Source organism: Aethalodelphis obliquidens, unplaced genomic scaffold (genome assembly GCF_003676395.1).
Source record: "Aethalodelphis obliquidens isolate GAN/ISIS:26980383/991018 unplaced genomic scaffold, ASM367639v1 scaffold19, whole genome shotgun sequence".
Taxonomy (NCBI): domain Eukaryota; kingdom Metazoa; phylum Chordata; class Mammalia; order Artiodactyla; family Delphinidae; genus Aethalodelphis; species Aethalodelphis obliquidens.
In genome coordinates this window covers 10632864-10652883 of record NW_020837963.1, presented here as the reverse complement: position 1 = coordinate 10652883, position 20020 = coordinate 10632864, and the positions used below count along the sequence as shown (strand labels likewise).

The 20020-nt window shown below is 38.6% G+C and overlaps 2 protein-coding genes across 4 annotated transcripts in view; one reads left to right on the top strand and one right to left on the bottom strand.

Moving 5' to 3' along the window:
- The window catches only part of CCDC68 (coiled-coil domain containing 68), a 49281-nt gene extending 31576 nt beyond the window's left edge, over nt 1-17705 (top strand). For 2 of the 3 annotated variants that reach the window (XM_027118564.1, XM_027118565.1), the window contains exons 8-11: nt 4472-4577; nt 5897-5980; nt 14685-14761; nt 16955-17705. In XM_027118564.1, coding sequence (XP_026974365.1) covers nt 4472-4577; nt 5897-5980; nt 14685-14761; nt 16955-17012 — 325 coding nt within the window. In that variant the 3' untranslated portion in view covers nt 17013-17705. The other variant, XM_027118566.1, reaches the window with a different exon arrangement.
- Nucleotides 17706-19542: 1837 nt separating this feature from the next.
- Nucleotides 19543-20020, bottom strand: part of RAB27B (RAB27B, member RAS oncogene family) — a 69495-nt gene continuing 69017 nt past the window's right edge. Inside the window, exon 6 of the mRNA XM_027118563.1 lies at nt 19543-19846. Within this exon, the coding sequence (XP_026974364.1) occupies nt 19816-19846 (31 nt within the window). The 3' untranslated portion in view covers nt 19543-19815. The remainder of the gene's footprint in view (nt 19847-20020) is intronic.

Sequence of the window (20020 nt, the reverse complement as noted above, 5' to 3'; positions counted from 1 at the left end):
TTCCCTCTCTTCCACTGGCCACCATAAAGGTCCAAAGAAACATCAAATCCTAAATAGCAGGAAACCTGAGTCCCTGTAGATTCTAGTATGATTTTTTCATAGCTTCAAAGAAGCTCCAGGATGCCACCAATCTCACTATCTTCTCTCTCAAGTGGGAATTCCATATGGGGTTATTCATATGCCCAATGCTATGAGTAGTGTGCCCAGAAGTAGCAGCATCTGGTACATGCAGCATAGTTTCAGTTGCCACTTTTATTGCATTCATTTTGTCTCTCAATATCTAGCTCTTTTTATTTCTTCTGGAATTTTCATTCCTATAAACAGCATAATGCATTAATCCCTGATAATAAGTACAATTTATAAAGACTTAAAAGGGTTATGTTCTGGGGTTGTGCAAATATGGCCATCCTCATGTTCTCATACCCTTTGCAATTATGTATTTATGTACCCTGAGTTCTAAGAAAATGTAAGATCATTTACAAAAACTACATAAAAGTAACATAATCCTTTAACCGGAAATAGATTAGATGAGAAGGCCAAGGAGATGCAAGAACAGGTAATATAATGATGTTGCCCCACAAAATGTATACACGTGCTCACAGTGGACCACTGACTCAATTTTAAATTTTCTAGCAGCCAACCCAACGAGAAAACTATGATTAGTTTTGTGATTCACAATGTCCAAATGACTAAACCCAACCAGTTCTTTAGGAAACGTCCAGTTCTTTTTAATGTATCTGTAAGGCCAGAAAGAAAAATTTCCAGGATATATTCATAAAAAGTACCATGAACGATGTCTTCAACAAAATCATTATAGTAAACACAGAAGCTGTACCTCAGAAAATACTCTTAAAAAGGTTACCACGCCTCCAAAGAACAATTCAATCAAAGCCATTTGAACAGCGAGCAGCAGAGGGCAGTGTGGCAGGACTCAATAATGCTACCTCGGGTGGTGGACGTTAACCCCAAAATAGATTTTAAAGTATCCTGACCATTGGATGGAGAGACAGTCCTCCATGACCTTGATTTCCTTTGACCAAGTCTTTCGCAGACATCGGCCAGCAGAGAGATTGAGGATGTGCTTCTTGCCTAGTACTCATTCTACCGTTATCCTGTGTTACTAAAGACAAACCATTTGTTTTCACATTTCTGCAAGTTAAAGATAAGATTGACTTCCTCTCTTGAACACTAGGGAATCTAACATGAAGAAGACCAGAAATGGTACTCGGTTCACTCTCCATCCGTAGTGATTTGAGAGAGCATCTTCAGTTCCCTTTCTCAAAAGGGTGGAGCCAGGGTTTTCCTCTCTTTTTGTTTGGGCTTTTTCTATGCTCCCATTGCCGTTTCTAGGCTGTGGACTTAGCTCCAAGCCTAGCATCTATAAAGCAAGAAGAAAACCCAGGGAGGTCACCATTGTGTTGTTCCCTGGATCCCAAGGTCCCAAGCTAGTGTTCCTTCTTCTTTCCACCTCTCAGAGTCTTCTTGTGTTTGTTGATGTATAATGTTCAGGTTTTGGGTTGACTTAACAGGAAGAATAGGGGAAAACACATCTTCTATGTCTTTCTGGAAGCAGCAGTTTTCAATTCTATTTTAATTTCAACATTGACTTTGTATTTATATTGAGGCATTGGGAAGCAGAGCATAAATCCTAGATACAGACGTTTGGCCTCCTTTCCTAGGCCTGGCCTTCATTATGGTTCTTCTTACTGTTTTGCTTTAGTACATTAAGACTGAGTGCTTCAGCTGAAAGATAAATAACAGAGATTAAAGGGAGCTCAAATGCAGCTTATTTGGCGATATTCTCACATTCAAAGACCTTAAATGGATGACTAGGTTTTCTGTTTGTTGAACAAACCTAAGAGATTTTTTTTTTGCAACTTCCTTAAATCACTGTTCCAGTGTATAATGCACATAAGTCTGAAACCCCTACGCTCTCCAGAGTGCTTCCAGAAATACTTTTCTTCCATCTTAAGACCTGTTTCAGATTTTTATTTATTTACGGTGAGGTTGATGGTAATATTCTCATGAAATACCTGGGGAAATTTCCTGAGTTTTCTATTTTGGAGAACATATCTACCCACTCCCATCCTTCTAAAGACTATTTTTCTTTTCAGTCCCCGAGTTCTGGGTCATCATAAGACACGATGAGACCATTTTGAATACTCACCTTTAATAACATACAGTATTTTCATATTTTATGAATTTTCAAAGCCGACCTGGCTCCGCAAAGCATCCCGAGTTCCTTCTCATTACTCCCCAGGAAAGTCCTGAGTCTGGCTCCTCTTTCCTCCTTTTCTTTTCTCTTTTTTTCCCTTCTCTCTTGAGCAATTTTGAATGTTAGCACCAGCTGTGGGCCAGATTTCCGTTTGCCTCCGTGTCACTTTGATCCTTATGTCCACGACTCATCTGTTTTTGTGAAATGCCTTTTTGAGTCACTTTCTAATTTTTATGCTGAGTTCCTGTTCCATTGATCTGTAGATGTTCCTTATATATTCTGGATACAATGCCTTTGTTAGTCATTTATGTTACCGAGATTTTGAGGCTATCCTACTCACTCTGATTTGATGACTAGAAGTTTAAAATTTTTGTCTAGTCAAACTTATCTTTTACTTTGCAGGTAATACTGTTCTAAGTTTTATTTGAACAATCTTTCTCTATTCCAAATTCATGAAGATGTTCTTCTGTATTATCTTTTGAAAGTTTTTTGGGTCTCCAGTTTTATCTACATGGAATTTATTTTTTTGAGGAAGTGAGGTTAGGATTAATTTTCTTTTTCATTTTTTCCTATGAGTATCCAGTTGTCACAATATCATTTGTTGAAAAGACCATCCTTTTATAATATTCTGTAACATCATCTTTGATATAAATTGTATAATGAACTACATTTCACGTATATTTTGTGACATACATTGTGTAATTATACAGTATTTTATAATATAAATTATTTCATTCCATAGGATAAATAAATAATAATGGCTATCATTATACATCATTTGTACTTGTGCAAACATTTCTATAGTTTTATAGAAATTAATTTTTTCTACAGTAAAACAAACTCTTTTTAGAGCTCTCTCATACAAAACTGAACAAGGGAAAAAAATCAAGACTGTCTTAAATATTGCAAATTGCCTGAAAGTTACTCGGCTTTGAGTGACTTTACTGTATATTAAACATTATTGAGACAACTGTAGTGGATTAGTGCTGTGCTACTCAAAGCACTCAAAGCCTGGCTCACGGACCAGCAAAATCACTGGAACACCTGGGAGCATGTTGGAAATGCAGACTCTCAAGCCCTTCCCCAGGCTATCGGATTAGAATATGCATCTTAACAAGATCCCTGACAATTTAACAAGATCCTCCAATGCATATTAAGTTTGAGAAGCAATGTTTTAGTACATGATGTAAAACAAAATGGAGACTCTTTTTAAAAAAATGAGAACAAGTTCCGCCGTAGTGTCACATGAATTTCTATGACCTTTGTAATGTTTGTAGAGACTGTGAAAATCAGAATTGCGATTGAATTGGATGTTGGCTACTAATTGTGAAACCTTAATAAGCTAAAATAATATATTACTTTATAAAACGCTCGTTTTCAGAAAGCACATTCACTTTATCTCTTTAAGTGTACAGTATAATCTTGCAATGCTGTAAAGGTAGGGATTGTTATACCTGTTATACTGAGGCTTAGAAAGGTTATGTGACTCCAAAATTACAATGCTCCCAAGTTTAGGGGTCTTGTCTCAGGCATTTTGCCTCAAACTCTAATAACATTGGCAAGAAGAGAAATAGTCAAAAGGCATGTAATCAATACCAGTTACTTAAATGGAGCTTTGGGAAAGGATGAATAATCTAAATTCAAACTTCACTCATCTTTCTTCACCATGGTTCATGTGGACTCAAAATATTAGCTGGAATTTAATTTTTCTTTCCTTGCCTTATTTACATGTAGTAGAATTAACGAAAATAGGAAGCCAAAAAAAAAAAAAAAGACAAAACAGGCAATTCACAACCTATACTAACCCCTGTATCCTTGGAAGTTGGTTTCTGATATGTGTGTTAAGTCTCCATTCCTGGCCCCATGTTCTAACGCTACTATCCCATATGTGTGTGCTCTGATGGACGCTAGGTCTGTGGATGCTCTTAGGTGAGACAGATTAGATATATAAGTGCTTCACCTGGTTCGATGCAACTTGACTCAACTACCTGCTGGAGGGAGGGAGTCACAGGTGGCCAGAGAGGAGCTTTGGACATGAATCGATCCTCTCATTCAAGTTCATGTCTGAGCTAATCAGAGCATGCTTCATGACTGTTTATCTTCAGTGTGTCTTGTTTGGCATAAGGGACCCTGGGCATCTTACCTACATGTTGCCCAGCAGTAGAGTCAGTGAGGAGATCCTGGTAGCACAGCTGTAAAAATAGCTGTATAATGCTTTAGCAAACCTTTCTCTCTTTTTTTCCTTTGCATTTCCAGTTGCCAGGATCTTCAAAAGGAGATTTCCCTCCTCCAGGAGCAGATCTCTCATCTGCAGTCTGTGATTCACTCCCAGCACCAGAGCCTGCGCAGTGTCATCCAGGAGGTCAGATTAATCAAGTGTGTTTCTGCGGTAGCTAGTGTGTTTCCAGTGAGGAGACCAAATACGTGTGGCTTGCCTGGACTCTACGAGCACTGAGATTCTTCTCCCCATTGACATTTCCTTTTTATCCCCACGTGACAAGGCTCTGTTTTCAGTGTCCTCTTTTGTCTCTATGCCGACACCTGTGATGTTCTCAACGAAGATATGTGGGAAATTGTGTTTGCTCTTTAGATGTTTTGGTGTTTTTTTTTTAAGTGTTCTGAGCTAGATAACGCACGCTGTTCTTTAGCAGATTTTGTAGATTAGGAGATTCAGCCCTTTCTTGAAGAAGAAATGCTCTGTTTTCATAACCTCATAAGTGGTTAATTTACGTAGAGGGTGTGTTAGCACAGGGCTGTAACCTGGCCCTACCTCGCTGGGAACATCTTGGCAGGTGAAAGAGAAGAGGTCATCGTGATGGCAGCCAGATGGATGGTGAATTGCATACTCATACAGTTTACATCAAGATTTGTATTGATCTGGTTTGGGAATCTGCTTTAGACTTAAAACCAGAACTTCATCCATTCGTTTTTTTTTTAAACTACCTCATATTTGTTTCTAAAAGGAGTCCTTCTAAATGACTCAAATGCCTTCTTGACATAAATGTAACATTCATGCTTGCTGCGGTAGGACCTCTCCAAACAGCCAGAGAATTGAGTCATAGCACTTGCGAGTCAGGGAGGACAGAGGGGGCATCCCATGTCCTCATTTTACAGATGAGAAAACTGAGGCCCACAGTAGTTAAATGATAGAGCTAGCCTTGGAATCCACGTGTTTCTTCTCTTCTGGCACCGTCCTGGATATCACCCCACACGCCCCAGTTCCATGTTGCCTCTTAACAGATGCTTTTCTTCCGAAGCAAAGTGGGCTCACCTTAATATGCTGCTGGTTGACCAGATCTCTGCCGCAGGGAGCTTCCCCATGCCAGACCACGGCCTTGCATCATGTCCCCTGGCCTCTGCCTGTGCAGGATGAAAATGTTAGGTGGCTGAGACACAGAACAAGGACCAGTGTTGTTCCACAGGATGCACTCCTGCTGAGTTTGGTTTAAACAGGTTTTCTAAAGATTAAAGTGTTTAATTGCACTGTCTGTGTGCTCTCGTCCCCAGGTGCCAATTTGTCCTGTTATTTTCTGTAGCCTGCTGAGTCCGCTAATGCTTGGGATTTAATTTTGTTGATTTGATAAACATTACTTGACCACAGAAACCTGTACAATTTCTGACTTAAGGAACTATTCTCTGTTGCCTGACAAGATTTTTGCATTTGTGTTTCTTAAATCTTAGATGGAAGGCTTAAAAAATAATTTAAAAGAACAAGATAAAAGAATTGAAGATCTGAAAGAAAAAGTTAACATACTTGAAGCCCAGGTAAGGAGGGAACCTGTTCTATATTTCAGTATGAAGTGAGTATGTGTGTGTTCAGTATATCTGTGAGCCTGCGTACGAATGTGTCCTGTGTGTTTGTGAGTGCTTGTGTGCGATGGTGTGCCAGTGTGACACTGTGTCCAAGTATGTCTGTATGTGAATGAGTCTGTGTGACTGTATGTGAATGTGTCTGTGTGATTGTGTGTGATGTGTCTAGGTGTATGTGTGAGGACATGCATGTGTCTCTATGTGGGTATGAATGCCTTTTTGTGAGTGTGTGTGTGCATCTTCTATGTATAAGAATTATAGCTTTGTGGGGGAGGTACTCTTAATCATTATTAAAATATTAAGTATTAAACATAATTTTATATTATTAAATTATTAATATTAAATATTACTAAGGAATTGTTGAAAGTTTATTCAAATGTTCCAGAATACTTTCTCTACTGGGGAGACCAGTGATACTATCTCTCGATGTGGACTTGAGTTAGAAGCTTGGTCAAGGCCTCTCTTGCGTGAACTCAGCTCTAGCCAGATAGCCGGGTCTGCTGTCTCCTGTCTTTCTTTCTTTCCCCCGTCCTGAGACATACTATTCCTCCTCTTTCTCCATCCGTATCCAACAGGGCATCCAAGCTTTGCCTCAGGGCTCACCTACTTCAAGAAGCCAATTGAAATTTTCTTATGTTTCAGTGTTTTATAACTTATCATAAACCTTTATATGTGATAAGATGTGCTTTACTTTTGCCCACTCATCCCCACCTTGACTGGGGCGTTGAGTTGCAGTTCAGGCTGGTGAGCTGCAGTCCTAGGCTGGTGGTACCCCTACCTCACAGGAAGTACAGAGAAGCCCTGTGGTTATTGGAGCACCTGACGACCCCCAGGTGTCTCCAGCCCAGCTCTGCTTTGTGCTCAGTGTCACCCCTTCTGTCTCTGTTGAATAGCTCATCACGGACCGCCTAGACTTGATCACCTTTTCTACTGCATCCCTCAGCATTGTGACTTCTCTGTGTGTCACGTTGTCCTGTCCAGAGATGCTCTGTCTTCCATGGAAACCTGTTTATCTTTTGGAGCTGTTCTCTTCCCCAGGACAGACCAGAGAGGAGCTCCATGATTGGACTCCCAGCACACGCCTCACCATTCTTTCCACCACCACATTCTTTCTGCTTTCCTCAAACAGAAGAAAAAAATCATAATAACATAAAGAGGTTGTAAATATTTTGCAACTTAAGTTTTGGAACCATCCCCCTGTTTCGCCGTTTCTACCTTCCTGGGACCACTGTTCTCTTTATTTTAGAGGGTAAGCTCATCGCATCTTGGGTTTTCCTTAGATTCTCACCTAAGTAAGATGTAAATTGGTTAGTTTACATCAGGTGATGTGATTTATGTCGCATTAGAGCCCCCTCCTCCTAAGAAATGTCTTTAAAGGCATTTCCTCCCAACTTTTCTTATGTAGTGGCCTTTTGACAAATGTTACTTGATAAAATATTTTTTCTTATAAATATTTTTCTTATAATATTTTAATAACTATTTTTTATTTTTTTACATAACTAACATATGGTCATTCATCCCATACAAATTAGGAAATATGGATGAGCAAATATAACAAGAAAACCACTCAAACATACCATCCAAGGGCAATTATTCAGCACAGTTGTGTATATCTCTATTTCTGTGGGAATTTTGTGCCTGTTACATACTTGTGTGTATGTATTAGAGATACAGACTATATATGGCATCATTTTATTGTGTTTTTAAACTTTTATTTGTTTCAACAATTTTTTCATATCACTAGTTACATAAGTCTATAAATACTTTTTTTTTTTTTTTTTTTTTTTGCGATACGCGGGCCTCTCACTGTTGTGGCCTCTCCCGTTGCGGAGCACAGGCTCCGGATGCGCAGGCTCAGCGGCCATGGCTCACGGGCCCAGCCGCTCCGTGGCATGTGGGATCTTCCCTGACCGGGGCACGAACCCGTGTCCCGTGCATCGGCAGGTGGATTCTCAACCACTGCGCCACCAGGGAAGCCCCTATAAATACTTATTGAGTGGCTACTATGGTGTAGGCACTACGTTTGGATAAACAATGTTGAACAAAATAGACATGAGCCCTGCTGCCTGGAATTTACTAACTGATGAGGGAGATAGATACAAATAAATTAATATGTAACTAATAATATCTTGGAAAAGTTCTGCAGGAAAAGGACAAAATACTCTGGGCAATAATACCTGGATGGAGGAATGTATATGGACCATTTAGATTGGTAGGTGGGAACAATCTCTCTAAGAAAATGAATTTCAATATGACCTTTGTGGAAAACTGGGTGGTAGGGCATGTCAGGTAGCCAGACAGGAGGCCATTGTGGGTGCTTCTAATCTAAAAGCTGTAAATAGTGTAGGATGACATTGGAAAGGTAGGAAGGTGCTAGATCATAAAAAGCCTTCAGGCTATGCTAAGGGCTCTTTTTCTCTATAGAACGGTATAACAAGAAAGTCTTTGCTTACCAGGCAAATTAGATTTACATTATCTTTTTAAAGAGCCACGAAGGTTTCCACTGTATTGCTATGAAATAACTTAGTTAACTTAATCCCTGCTGTTGGATTGTTTTCCAGTACAGCTTTTGTAAACAGCAATGAATTCAACAGACTTTTACAAACGTTACCGATTATTTGTATAATTACTTCCTCCCTTAAGATACATTTTTAGAAGTTGAATTGGTAACTCGAAGACTATCCATTTTTAAGATTGTTGATCTGTGTTCTCTGAATTTCCATGTCTGCTGGATCAGACATCTCCCTCAGCTGCCACAGCCTCACCTGCTGCTGCCTCTGCTCTTGCAGTTAACTCTACTCACTTTCAGTCTTTCAGTTCTGACATTTCTGATCTGCTAATAGCCCTCTTTTTTCCTCTTTATTACTAAGGGATTTCAATATTTAAAAATCCTTTGGTATCGTTCTAATGAAATCTAAGAAAGTAGAGATGAAAAACACATGTGCTTAGGGCTTCCCTGGTGGCGCAGTGGTTGAGAGTCCACCTGCCGATGCAGGGGACACGGAATTCTCATTTAGATCCAAGTTTATCTGTAATTCAAGGCAGTCCGGTGTAAGGTAGGGATCTAATTTTTTAGTTGTCTCACTTTATTGAGCAGTCTGGCCTTCCTTCATGATTTTGAAATGCTGATATATCCTAGACTAAATTTTTATGCTGGAAATCTGTTCCAATGGTGTATCTGCCTATTTGGCTCCAATGCCCTACTGCTTTAATTATCATACATCTGTAATACATTTTAATTGGAGAGATTGTTGTCTTTCTCTGATCTTTCATTATGGTCCTAGGCTCTGGTCATGTCTAATTAAGTGTTAGCCCTCATCACAGAGTCAGGGCATCAATGGTGCTACTGCTTCTAATTCAATCTTATATTTTTAGTTGTGTCTCTATTTATATCATCCCCAAAGCTAATTTTATTGTCCTAAGTAAACTGGCAACTTAACCTATACACTACATTATCCAATTGGCCTTTTGGTATAATAGTTAGACCAGAATAATGTATTGCTTCCATTGCACTGCTTCTATATCCCCAAATTTAGCAAATAATTGCAGGCTAGCCACTCAGTGTGATAGGAGGAAGCAATAGATTGTGTTCCCCTCATGGAAACTTCTTGGTTGGATGCAATCTGCCCACATTGATGGGACAGCATCTCTCAGTACTGCCTAAGATTCTCTGTATGATGTTGATTCAAACTACTATTTTCTAACATTCTCTTTTATTTAAAAAAGTCTTCAGATAAAGCAGTATTGATGAATGTCTTTTATGACCGCAAAATTTATTGTCTTCAGTAGATAAATCATTTCCTTCACTGTAGGGAATGTTACAACGCCCTTTTCAGCTTTAAAAAGCCCGGCCAAGCCACATTAGTTTATTTATTCAGCAAATAGTTTTGTGTGTTTATGATGTACCAGGAAATGTTCTAAGTGGTAGGTACATGGTAGGAACAGGACACACTGTCCTGACTTCATCTAGCTTTATTTTAATTGAAGATACATACAGTAAATACATAAACAAGTAAGTACACAACTTAATTAGGGACGGGTAACTGCTCCAAGAAGAGTAAAACAATGTGACAGTTATAAAGTGATGGGAGTCAGGAAGAGCATCTCTGAGCCTGTGATCTTGGACCAGGTACCTGAATTTAGTAAGTGCTTGAGCTGGAGTGAACCTGTTTCTAGTCTAGCCCTAGTCAATGCTTCGTTATGAAGATCTTAAACTGGGAGGGCATGCAGGGGTGTACTATCTTGCACACAAACTTAGGACTATCCTATTTTGAAATAACAGTGTGAGCCGATTCAGTTTGTGAAAAATTGGTCACCAGAGCTGAACAACCCTTTTAAAGACATCAACTTTCTAAACCATACAGACAACATAGTTTTCTCATCCATAATAACTCATCTCTTTTAAGGCATGCTACATACTTCATTTTGTTTAATCTTCAAAGCTACTCTGGGAGAAAACTATTATTTATTCCCTCAGGGATTAAACTGAGATTCAGAGAAGTTAAGACACTTGTTCAAAATCACTCGGCTGCATTTGAGTCTAAATGAACAGATATAATGTTAAATTTGCAGAATCATTTGTATGTATTTTAGCCATTGTCACAGTTACTACATTAAATGTTTTTCTGTTTTCCAGTTTTTTGACTCATGGAAACTAATACTTTTTTCTGTGTATTCTTTTCTATCCTACCAAGGACTTCCCACCCTCCCCCCCCACCCACAAGGGGATAAAATTCACTCATCTAACTCTGTCCTCTTTTTTTCTTTTCAATCTTTCAGGATTTTAAACCTCTTTTAAGTATCACCAGAAAATTTCTGCTTAACTCTGCCAAAATTATTTACTTTTCTTTCTACTTTGGCATATCTTTCATCATCTTAATTTACAGCTCTGAAATTCATCTCACATTTCACACATTTCTAACTTCTTCACTAATGACATGCTCATATGAAAATGCATCTTCAGAAATTACTCCATTTTCTAGACTTTGAAGAGTATCCTACTTTATGTAATCACCATCATCCCTAAAATTTAATTTATTTCCAAGAGCATGTTGCTAGAAGTTTAAGTATGCAAAAATTAGGTTCTTTTGGAAAACTGTGTCCGTGAACTATCCTTGGATAGAGTCATAATAATGGTGGACTTACTCTGGTCATTGATTTGTAATTTTGTAAACTAATGATGAAAACTCATGCATTTGGTTGTTCTAGTTAAAGAAAAGCATATGAAAGCCCATGAATCAAAAATAAAGACCTAGGGCTTCCCTGGTGGTGCAGTGGTTGAGAGTCCGCCTGCCGATGCAGGGGACGTGGGTTCGTGCCCCGGTCCAGGAAGATCCCACATGCCGCGGAGCGGCTGCGCCCGTGAGCCATGGCCGCTGAGCCTGCGCGTCCGGAGCCTGTGCTCCACAATGGGAGAGGCCACAAACAGTGAGAGGCCTGCGTACCACAAAAAAAATAATAAAATAAAAAAAATAAAGACCTAAATCCAGTAGATGAAATAAATCATCACAGAAGTTGAAATATATGAAAATAAAGACAGTCTAAGCTGATAACTCTTATGCTTCTGCAATGTTTGGAAGGCAACAACTTCAGAAAGTAGGAGTTTATTTTGGAAAAACTCCAAATAGCTTCTACATACTTGTCCAGCCACAAAAATATTTTTATTCCAATGCTTGTTGTCATCATGATATTGTGTTTCAAGTTGTGCTTCATAACTTGTAAAGTACTGTACAGAGAGGAGTTTTTCTTAGCCACGTACTTGGCCCTGATATATGCCTGCACTTGTTTGGAGTGTATATTCGATATATCTCCATTATACAAGGAACATCTATATCATCAATTTGTCAAATCTGAAGTACATTTCCTGAGTGAGACTTAAGTGCTTAACTCTTGAAATATCACAGTGAAATGATTCATGTGTGAAGATTTTTGGTCCATCTTTTAGTTATTATTCCGTATAGATGCCGAGGGGTAGGAAGGTACAAAATTCACATCTTGTCTCTGCTTTCCTTAGTTCAGTAGTTCTTCATCTTAACTGTACATTAGTATCACCTGTGGAGTTTTGAAAACTCCTGAACCTAGATTACAACCAAATTAAATGGAAACTTTGGGGGTAGGACCCAGGCATCACTAGATTGTAAATCTCCCAGGTAATTCCAATATACAACCAACATTTAAAACTACTCTGGTCCAGTGGCTCTCCGATGTGAGCAGACATCAGAATCATCTGATGAACATCTTAAAACACATCACCTGGCCACCCCGGGTTTCTGGTCCAATGGCTTGGTTGGGAATTGAGGATTTGTAGTTCTAATAAGTTCCCAGGGGATGTTCCGATTGTTGATTCCAGGACTACACTTAAAGAACTGTGTCTTCATCTTTTTTCTCTCCCTTTTTTCCACCTAACCCATTTCACCTTGTCTTCAAGGTCCAGGTTAAACGTCCTTGTGTAGGAAAATTATTCTAGTCACACTGATTTCTGTTTATACCTTTGAATTACTGGCTGCCTTATGGTATCTCTTGAATCGCATTTAATTAATTTATTTTTAATTTTTGAATGGTCACATGTTTATCACCTCCACCATACGGTGCATCCTGTGTACTAAAAGGGAAGATACTATCCTTTCTTGTGCTGTGTCACATTCCCTCTGCTACTGGTATGGTGCTGCAGACATGGCAGGGACCGAGTAACTGGGTGTATTGCGGGGGGCTGGATGTTTGGGGTAGATTCATTGTTGATTAATTCCCTGACAGTTTGCTGTCTTCTCTTTCCTATATATCATACCTGGAATCCTTTCAGAAATCACTGAATCTCTTTATCTCCTGGGGTCCACCGATTGCTTATTTGTAATATAAGGAGGCTGGGCGAATTCCTCTGGTCACAGAAAAATAACATCTTGCAGGGAAAAGAGCATGAGCTTTGGAGTCAGACAGGCCTGCATAAAGCCTGCACATTTGCAGACCCATGCTGCATATACTACCTGTGGGTCATTGGAAGCAAGGTTCCTCGTCAATTTGAGTTTTGCCAGCTTTATTTCTTTCACATACATAACAACAATGAAAGTTACTCCTCAGAGATGAGTTTATATTGAAGAAAAGAATGTCTGGAAAACACCAGGCAAAAGTCTTGACATTTGCTAGGTACTCAGAATTATGAACTCTTCTGCTTCCATCAAAATTCTGGTGTCTATTTCCCAAAACCATGCATTCTGGTGCTGGCTTACTCCAAACCAGCAGATGGAGTCTTACAAAATAACTTTTATTCAGTCCTTCGTTTCCTACAAGGGAAGGGAGCTGGTGTGTTGCTGTTCTTTGAAAGCCGTGGCGCCTCTTCTGCCTTCCTCCCACGGTTACCTTTCAGGCCCAGAACTTTCTGTACAGATGTATCCTTGAAGGACTTCTGGCCTGCCCATGCAGCCAACTGGCAAGTCAACCTTGGGCATGAGTCTTCACTGGAAAGTCTCACTTTCCAGATCTGTAAAAAGAAATTGTTTGGCTTTGCTGCATTGTAGAGAAAGTATTGTCTCTGGACTGGGAGGCCCTGGCTTTGTGGGGTTTTTTTCTTTCACTTTTTCTTTTTATTAATTTTTATTGGAGTATAGTTGCTTTACAATGTTGTGTTAGTTTCTACTGTACAGCAAAGTGAATCAGCTATACTTATACATATATCCCCTCTTTTTTGGATTTCCTTCCCATTTATCGGAGGACCTGACTTTGAATCTTCAGTTCTGCCCTGAACAAGATGTTGGGCACTTAAACTCTTTGGACCTCAGTTTTTATATATAATATATAATAATGGGCCTTGGACTAGAAAGTCATAACCAGCTGCCTTTCTGTCTTAAAACCTGTGCCAGACACCGAGCTGAGTAGTTTATGTACTTTTATTTCATTTCAGAACCTGTGAAGAAGAGACTATGATCATATCTGTTAATACAGATGAGGAAATTAGGCACAGAGAGGATAAGTAAACTAAATGAGGTCACACAGCTAGCAAGTGGTTGTGCTAGGATTTGTACCTGAAAACTTAAACGCTTTCCCTTCCCGTTATTAGCCATTGCATTATCTCCCAGAATTCCAAGGTGCTTCCAGATTTAAAATATTATGGTCGTATGATATCTGTTTCTTCCACCTTATATATGGTAGTCAGAACCACTACTACTAGAGATGAAGAAACTGAGGCTTCAATGAGAAAATTGATGCTAAGGATGCCGTGAACCAAAAGAACAGATGGTGCCTATTTTCATGGAGTTTCTAATCAAGAGATTGCACAAGAAAGACAAATGTGTAATAAATATTGTGCGTGTCTTTCAAAAGGTTCTTTGATAGAGTTCTTTCATGAAGTTCTTCGCATCTGTCCATATAAAAGAAACTGTAAATTGAAACAGAGAGTTCAGCTGTTGAATTTCAGAGGCTAAGTCAGAAGACTGAATTTGAATCCCTTGGTAAATTATGCATTTTTCAAGGAGTGTTTGTATTTTCAGAAGTAATATTTGGGGACTCGCAACTGGCTATGTTCTGTGTTCTAATACAGTGACTGAAACAACAGACTTACTGCTAAAGAGGGATGTAGATGGTGGGTCGTCCAGAAACACTAAGCACATGGCTAGTAAATGTGCTAACATGCATGTGATCTCTGCACAATTTTTGTTTTCTATTTCAGAACAAAGAACTGAAAACCAAGGTGGCACTTTGGTCTGAAATTCCTAGGCCGAAGGTATCCAAGGCCATCTCTACAAGGTAAGGCCTCTCTTCCGCCCCCACCATCTGCCTTCACGACTCCTGTTGAACACAGTTGACATTTATATCACTTGAGAAATTATCCATTCAATTAGTACTTACGTAATCACGTGTTTACGGTCTGTCTCCCAGTTCTTTGAGAGTGGGAACTCTATTAATCTTGTTAACCACTGAATCCTTGAAGCCTGATATACGAATACTTACTTTATGAGTAAATGAATGAACAAATTTAGATATCGTTTTTCCTCTTCTTTGACATAAAACAAGCCCAGTCTTGGCTTCATCCAAACAGTACAGATTATCTCCTCCACCATCCTTGTTCCTCCATTGCTCATATTTTCTGTGTCACCGATGGGCATTTTAATCATAAATCATGTGTATTTATTTAGGTTTCCATGTCTGTCTCTCAAGTCGATTGTAAGTGTCAAGAGGGCAGGAATAGTTCCTTGTTTTTCCCTTTATTTCCTGCATTGTTAAAGGCAAGTGTCTTCAACAACTACCTAATAACGAATGAATGAAGCAATGATAATGACCCCTAAAGCAATGGAAATAATAGTCGAAACCATCAAATCACTTTCTAATTTTGACAGAATCAGAAGTGACAGGTTTGTTAAAAAAAAAAAAAAAAAAAAGCCTTCTGGGCTCAAGTCTCATTTCCATAAAATTCCATGAAATTATCACTTAAAAGAAAACATAGTCTGTAATTACATGAATCATTTAGAAAGTGACTAAAAACTTCCTGTTCTAGCAACTTTTGAATTTCCAGCCTAGTCTCTCTAGGGCCGAAACCCATTTTCTGAAACTCTCTTCTGCACAGTGCCTGACGTGGAGAATCGGGTCCCCTATGATTAGCCCCAGTCTAGGGAGTCAAGTAGATCTTTCTCCCTCTTCAAGACACCCTGCAACCATGCTTCACTTTGCTAATGATGTATGTAATTAGAGACTAGAGATAAAGCATTATGCATCAAGTCTTCTAAAATCTTTGGGCCCCCAGAGGCTAAGTCATTAACTTTTTGGCCAATAGCCCTGCAACGTCTAAAAAGGAAAATTAAGCCCAAGAAGTATTGAAAGAGGAAGTGAAATGCCCACATTTTAGAAGCAGTAAGAGAAGCAGACATTTCAGAGCAGGAAGAGTTGAAGAGTTTAGAATAGAAAGGGAAGCATGACTTTCCAAGGAAAGGGAGGATGGTCGATTTTAGCTCCTTTACCAGATACATCCTCTTGGGGTAGTGAGGTATCATGGCCAACCTCAGCTGTTTTGACCCTGGAGGGAATGGAGCCAGAGTGGAGCAGAGGAAGGAGCAACACGTGGTCTCCATATTGTACTGACTCCAGTATTGCGTGATGAGACTCAGGCTGGTACAGAGGGGATGAGTTTGAGAGAATGACTTCTATGGCCAGTTCTTTAGCTGCAGTTCATTAATAAAGGTAGTTTTAAAGACTTTTTTTCTCCCTATGACTGAGGAAAGGTCAAATGGGAAATTTTCCTAATTGAAATAGGGAAACTGGAATGAATATGCCCTTTGTTTTATAATTTTGGTAGAAATTCCAACAGTAATGATATATCTATAATGGTAGGTCTCATGTTTGCCAAATGAAATCTGACCAATTGGCCGTTTGAGAATGTAAGTGGTAGTATGGTTTGGTAAGTCTAGATTCACCAACGTAGAATGGAATTATAACTCTCGGGAGGAATTAGAATGTAAAAGTAGCTGTTAATGCAAAGAAAAACAAGCATCACATATATTTAAAAATTAATCTTGGCAAATCTCTTAAATCACTCATAAAATAGAATTCTCTCAGTCAGTGCAGGGAAAAAAAAAAAGTTTTTTTTTTCCCCAAGCATTAGAACGTATAGATGTTTCTTAAGTTGAACACCAAAGAAATGGTTTGCTGGGTATTAAGGATCAGGTTGTTAGAAAACAGCAAAACAGCAACAATAAAACACACATATATACATATATGTGTGCACACATATATGTGTGCATTTACCTAAGGTTAATGCATCCATAACGTGCTTCTACTGTGCCTCATGGGGAATTAGAATCAATTAACCATCATCAACTCGGTTAAAGCAATTTGTTCAGACTTGGTAGTACAGCAGTAGTGGAGATGGTAATGAAGGTGGTACAGCAGTTATGTCAGTAAAGCTTTATGTGCTCGATTTTGAGAATTGTGTGGTCTTTTCTACAGTGAATTGAAGACTGAAAGCATGACCCCATATTTGATGTTGGTTAGGCTACGGAAATGAGGCGCCTGGCTGAAGATCTGAATGAGAAAGACCACTACCTGCGTCTTACTTACTCCTTGAAACACAGTCTAAATTTACATATTAAAACTGCTCAATGACAGTATTTAATGGAATGTATTGTATTATATTTAATGTATACATCAATAACTTTGCAGGAAGATGACATTTCAGAAAATCAAACCAATATATATTCAAAGAAAGGACCTCTTTCTTCAAAACTTACTAATGGATGAAGAAACCAGATGCTTTCCTACGATGGAAGATGAATTTTGCTTTAAACTTAAAAAAAAAAAAAACTGAATTTTTTTTTTTTGGCAGATTTTTGCTGAAGGGACTGGTTAAGGTTGTCAACTTTGACCTTTTGATAGTGGTTTTTATGTACAGTCATCCCTAGGTATCCACAGGAGATTGGTTCCCAGAGCCCCCTCGGGTACAAAAGCCCATTCGGATGCTCAGTCCCATATATAAAATGGCAGAGTGCAGTTGGCCCTCTGTATCCATGGTTTCCACATCCATGGATTCAATCAATCGTCGGTGTGGAACCTGCAGGTACAGAGGGCTGACTGTACATAAATATAAGGAAGAATATACAGGCATGCTTCCTTTTACTGTGCTTCACAGACTCTGTGGGTTTTTTTTACAAATTGAAGGTTTGTGGCAACCTTGCATCGTCAGATGATGGTTAGCATTTTTTGGCAATAAAGTGTTTTTAAATTAAGGTATGTATATATATATTTTTAGATATAATGCTATTGCACACTTAACAGGCTACAATATAGTGTAAACATGACTTTTAGATTCACTGGGAAACCAGAAATTTCATATGACTGCTTTATTGTGATATTCTCTTTAGATTGGTGCTCTGGTACTGAACCTGCGATATCTGTGTGTGTGTATGTGTGTGAATAAATGATATATTTTAAAGTTGACTTTTGGAAAATAAGAAATATCTTACCATGATATAAATTCATCTCCTAACCCATGGTCAGTGGGAGAGTTATTCTCTACTGAATTAAGGGCAGAAAAAGGAGTAGATTCTTTTTAGCTAATTCCTCAAACCAAACAACCCTCCAAAGTCAAGAATTTCTGCCTGCTTCACAACATCTTAGGAGGCGGCTGTTCTTCAGCTGGGGTTGAACTTTGGTTGCTAGAGGCAACCCGTACATCAGCACAAAGAAATACACCTTGTGATTCTGTCTTTGTGACTGATTTTCTTTTCGATCTTTGTTAGTATTATCTAAGTAAAATGTTTAGGGGAAAGAACAGAACACAGTGCTGTTAGCTCATACCTCCCTAAAAAGGTAGTCATTATGGGTTCAAAGGAACAGTGGCTGCTGTCTGCAGCCAGGAGGGATCTGAATTCATGAACTTGGAATTATATGTCTAGTGATTTTATGAAAGTGACTTACATTTTGATACATGCATTCGTTACAGGTGGAATTTGAAATTGCTATAAGTAAAAGAAAACTCTAACTTGTAGAAATACAAACATACTGACACTCAGGAAAGCAGAACACACTTCAGCTAAAGGCATAATGGGAGACCTTTGTCATCCTAAAAGGTGAATTACCTGTAGGTTTTTTCATCATTCTCTTTGGTGTATAACTCTAAACATTTTCTCAGGAAAGATGCTTCATGCCTTTCAAGGTAGAGTGTGAAACATCTGTATGATCTATGAAATATTTAAAGGTATTTACAAATGAGATGAAGTAATATCTTTCTAAATTCAGCAAAGTACTGTAATCCTTGCAATGTTGCGTAACTATTTTGTGAGTTTCATACTTCTTGTTTTTATTGCTTTGTAGTTTTTAAGGTGTAGTTACCTAATAACATTTAGGACACAGTCACCCTATGCCAGGAACAATTCTAAGTACTTCATCTGTATTAATTTCTTTAATCCTCCCAGCAACCCTCAGAAATAGGTCATATTATTTATCCCTGTTCTTCAGAGGAGGATACTGTCATTGATTAAGTAATTTTCCTAACTGCTAACTACGGAGCGAACATTTGAACCTTTGACTTGACTATTGATACTCCTACCTGGTGGTCTGAGATACCTCCCAGCTATAGAAATGTCTCTCTTTTTGCTACTTTAACAAACACAGCTTTTTTGTTGGCTTTCTGCACCACGCTGTGGATGACAGTCAGAAACAACACTTACTAATCAGGTAAATATTTTGCTGAGATGAGTTGGCCTTTCGCTGTTGGTCTACCCTCGTGAGTACTTAGTACAGAAAAGCTTCCTGCTAAAAATCTGCTAATTTTGTCATTCATGCCTTTATGCCACATCGAAGATTTTTGGTAATGCATTTCCTGGCACATGTGTAGGGGTGTGGGGATCATGAATTCTGCTTTAAGCATCTGCATGTGGTAGGAGATTTCACCTTTCACTTAGAGATCACTTAGGTTCCTCTTATACCCCAACCATCATGCTGGGTTGTAATAAATGTGAGCTTTTGGAATGGACCCATCTAACTGACCTAACAGCCTGGATGATTTCCATTAGAATAATGTATTTTCAAATCAAAAATGGAAGGACACTGTTGAATTTTATTTGGGTTTCACTATATTCATTTTTGAACACAGAAGTACAGTTCAATGTAATACAGGTAGGACCTGCTCATGTGGTCTCCAGCTTCACTTTGGGATGGTGTTTGGATCTTTTGAGAATAAGAATAAGCATCTTCAGAAGCCTAAAAAGATCTGAACTCTTCAAATACAAAAGTATTGTTTTACTAACATCAGTAGATCATTTATATGTCACGTATGGATTATTTCCTATCTCCTCATCGTTTCGGCTTCATCATTTGAACTCTTTGTTTAAATAAACATTTCTGAGTGATAAAAAATCATTACAATGGAGAATGAAATTTATTAGTCTAAAACTAGTACCACACAGAAAATACAAAAACAAAAACCTCAATTGTAGTCAAAGTATTTGTGCTTATAATTATACTCATCAAAGTATTGGATAAGAAGGTCTGAGGTGGGCTATGAAGTAACTACAT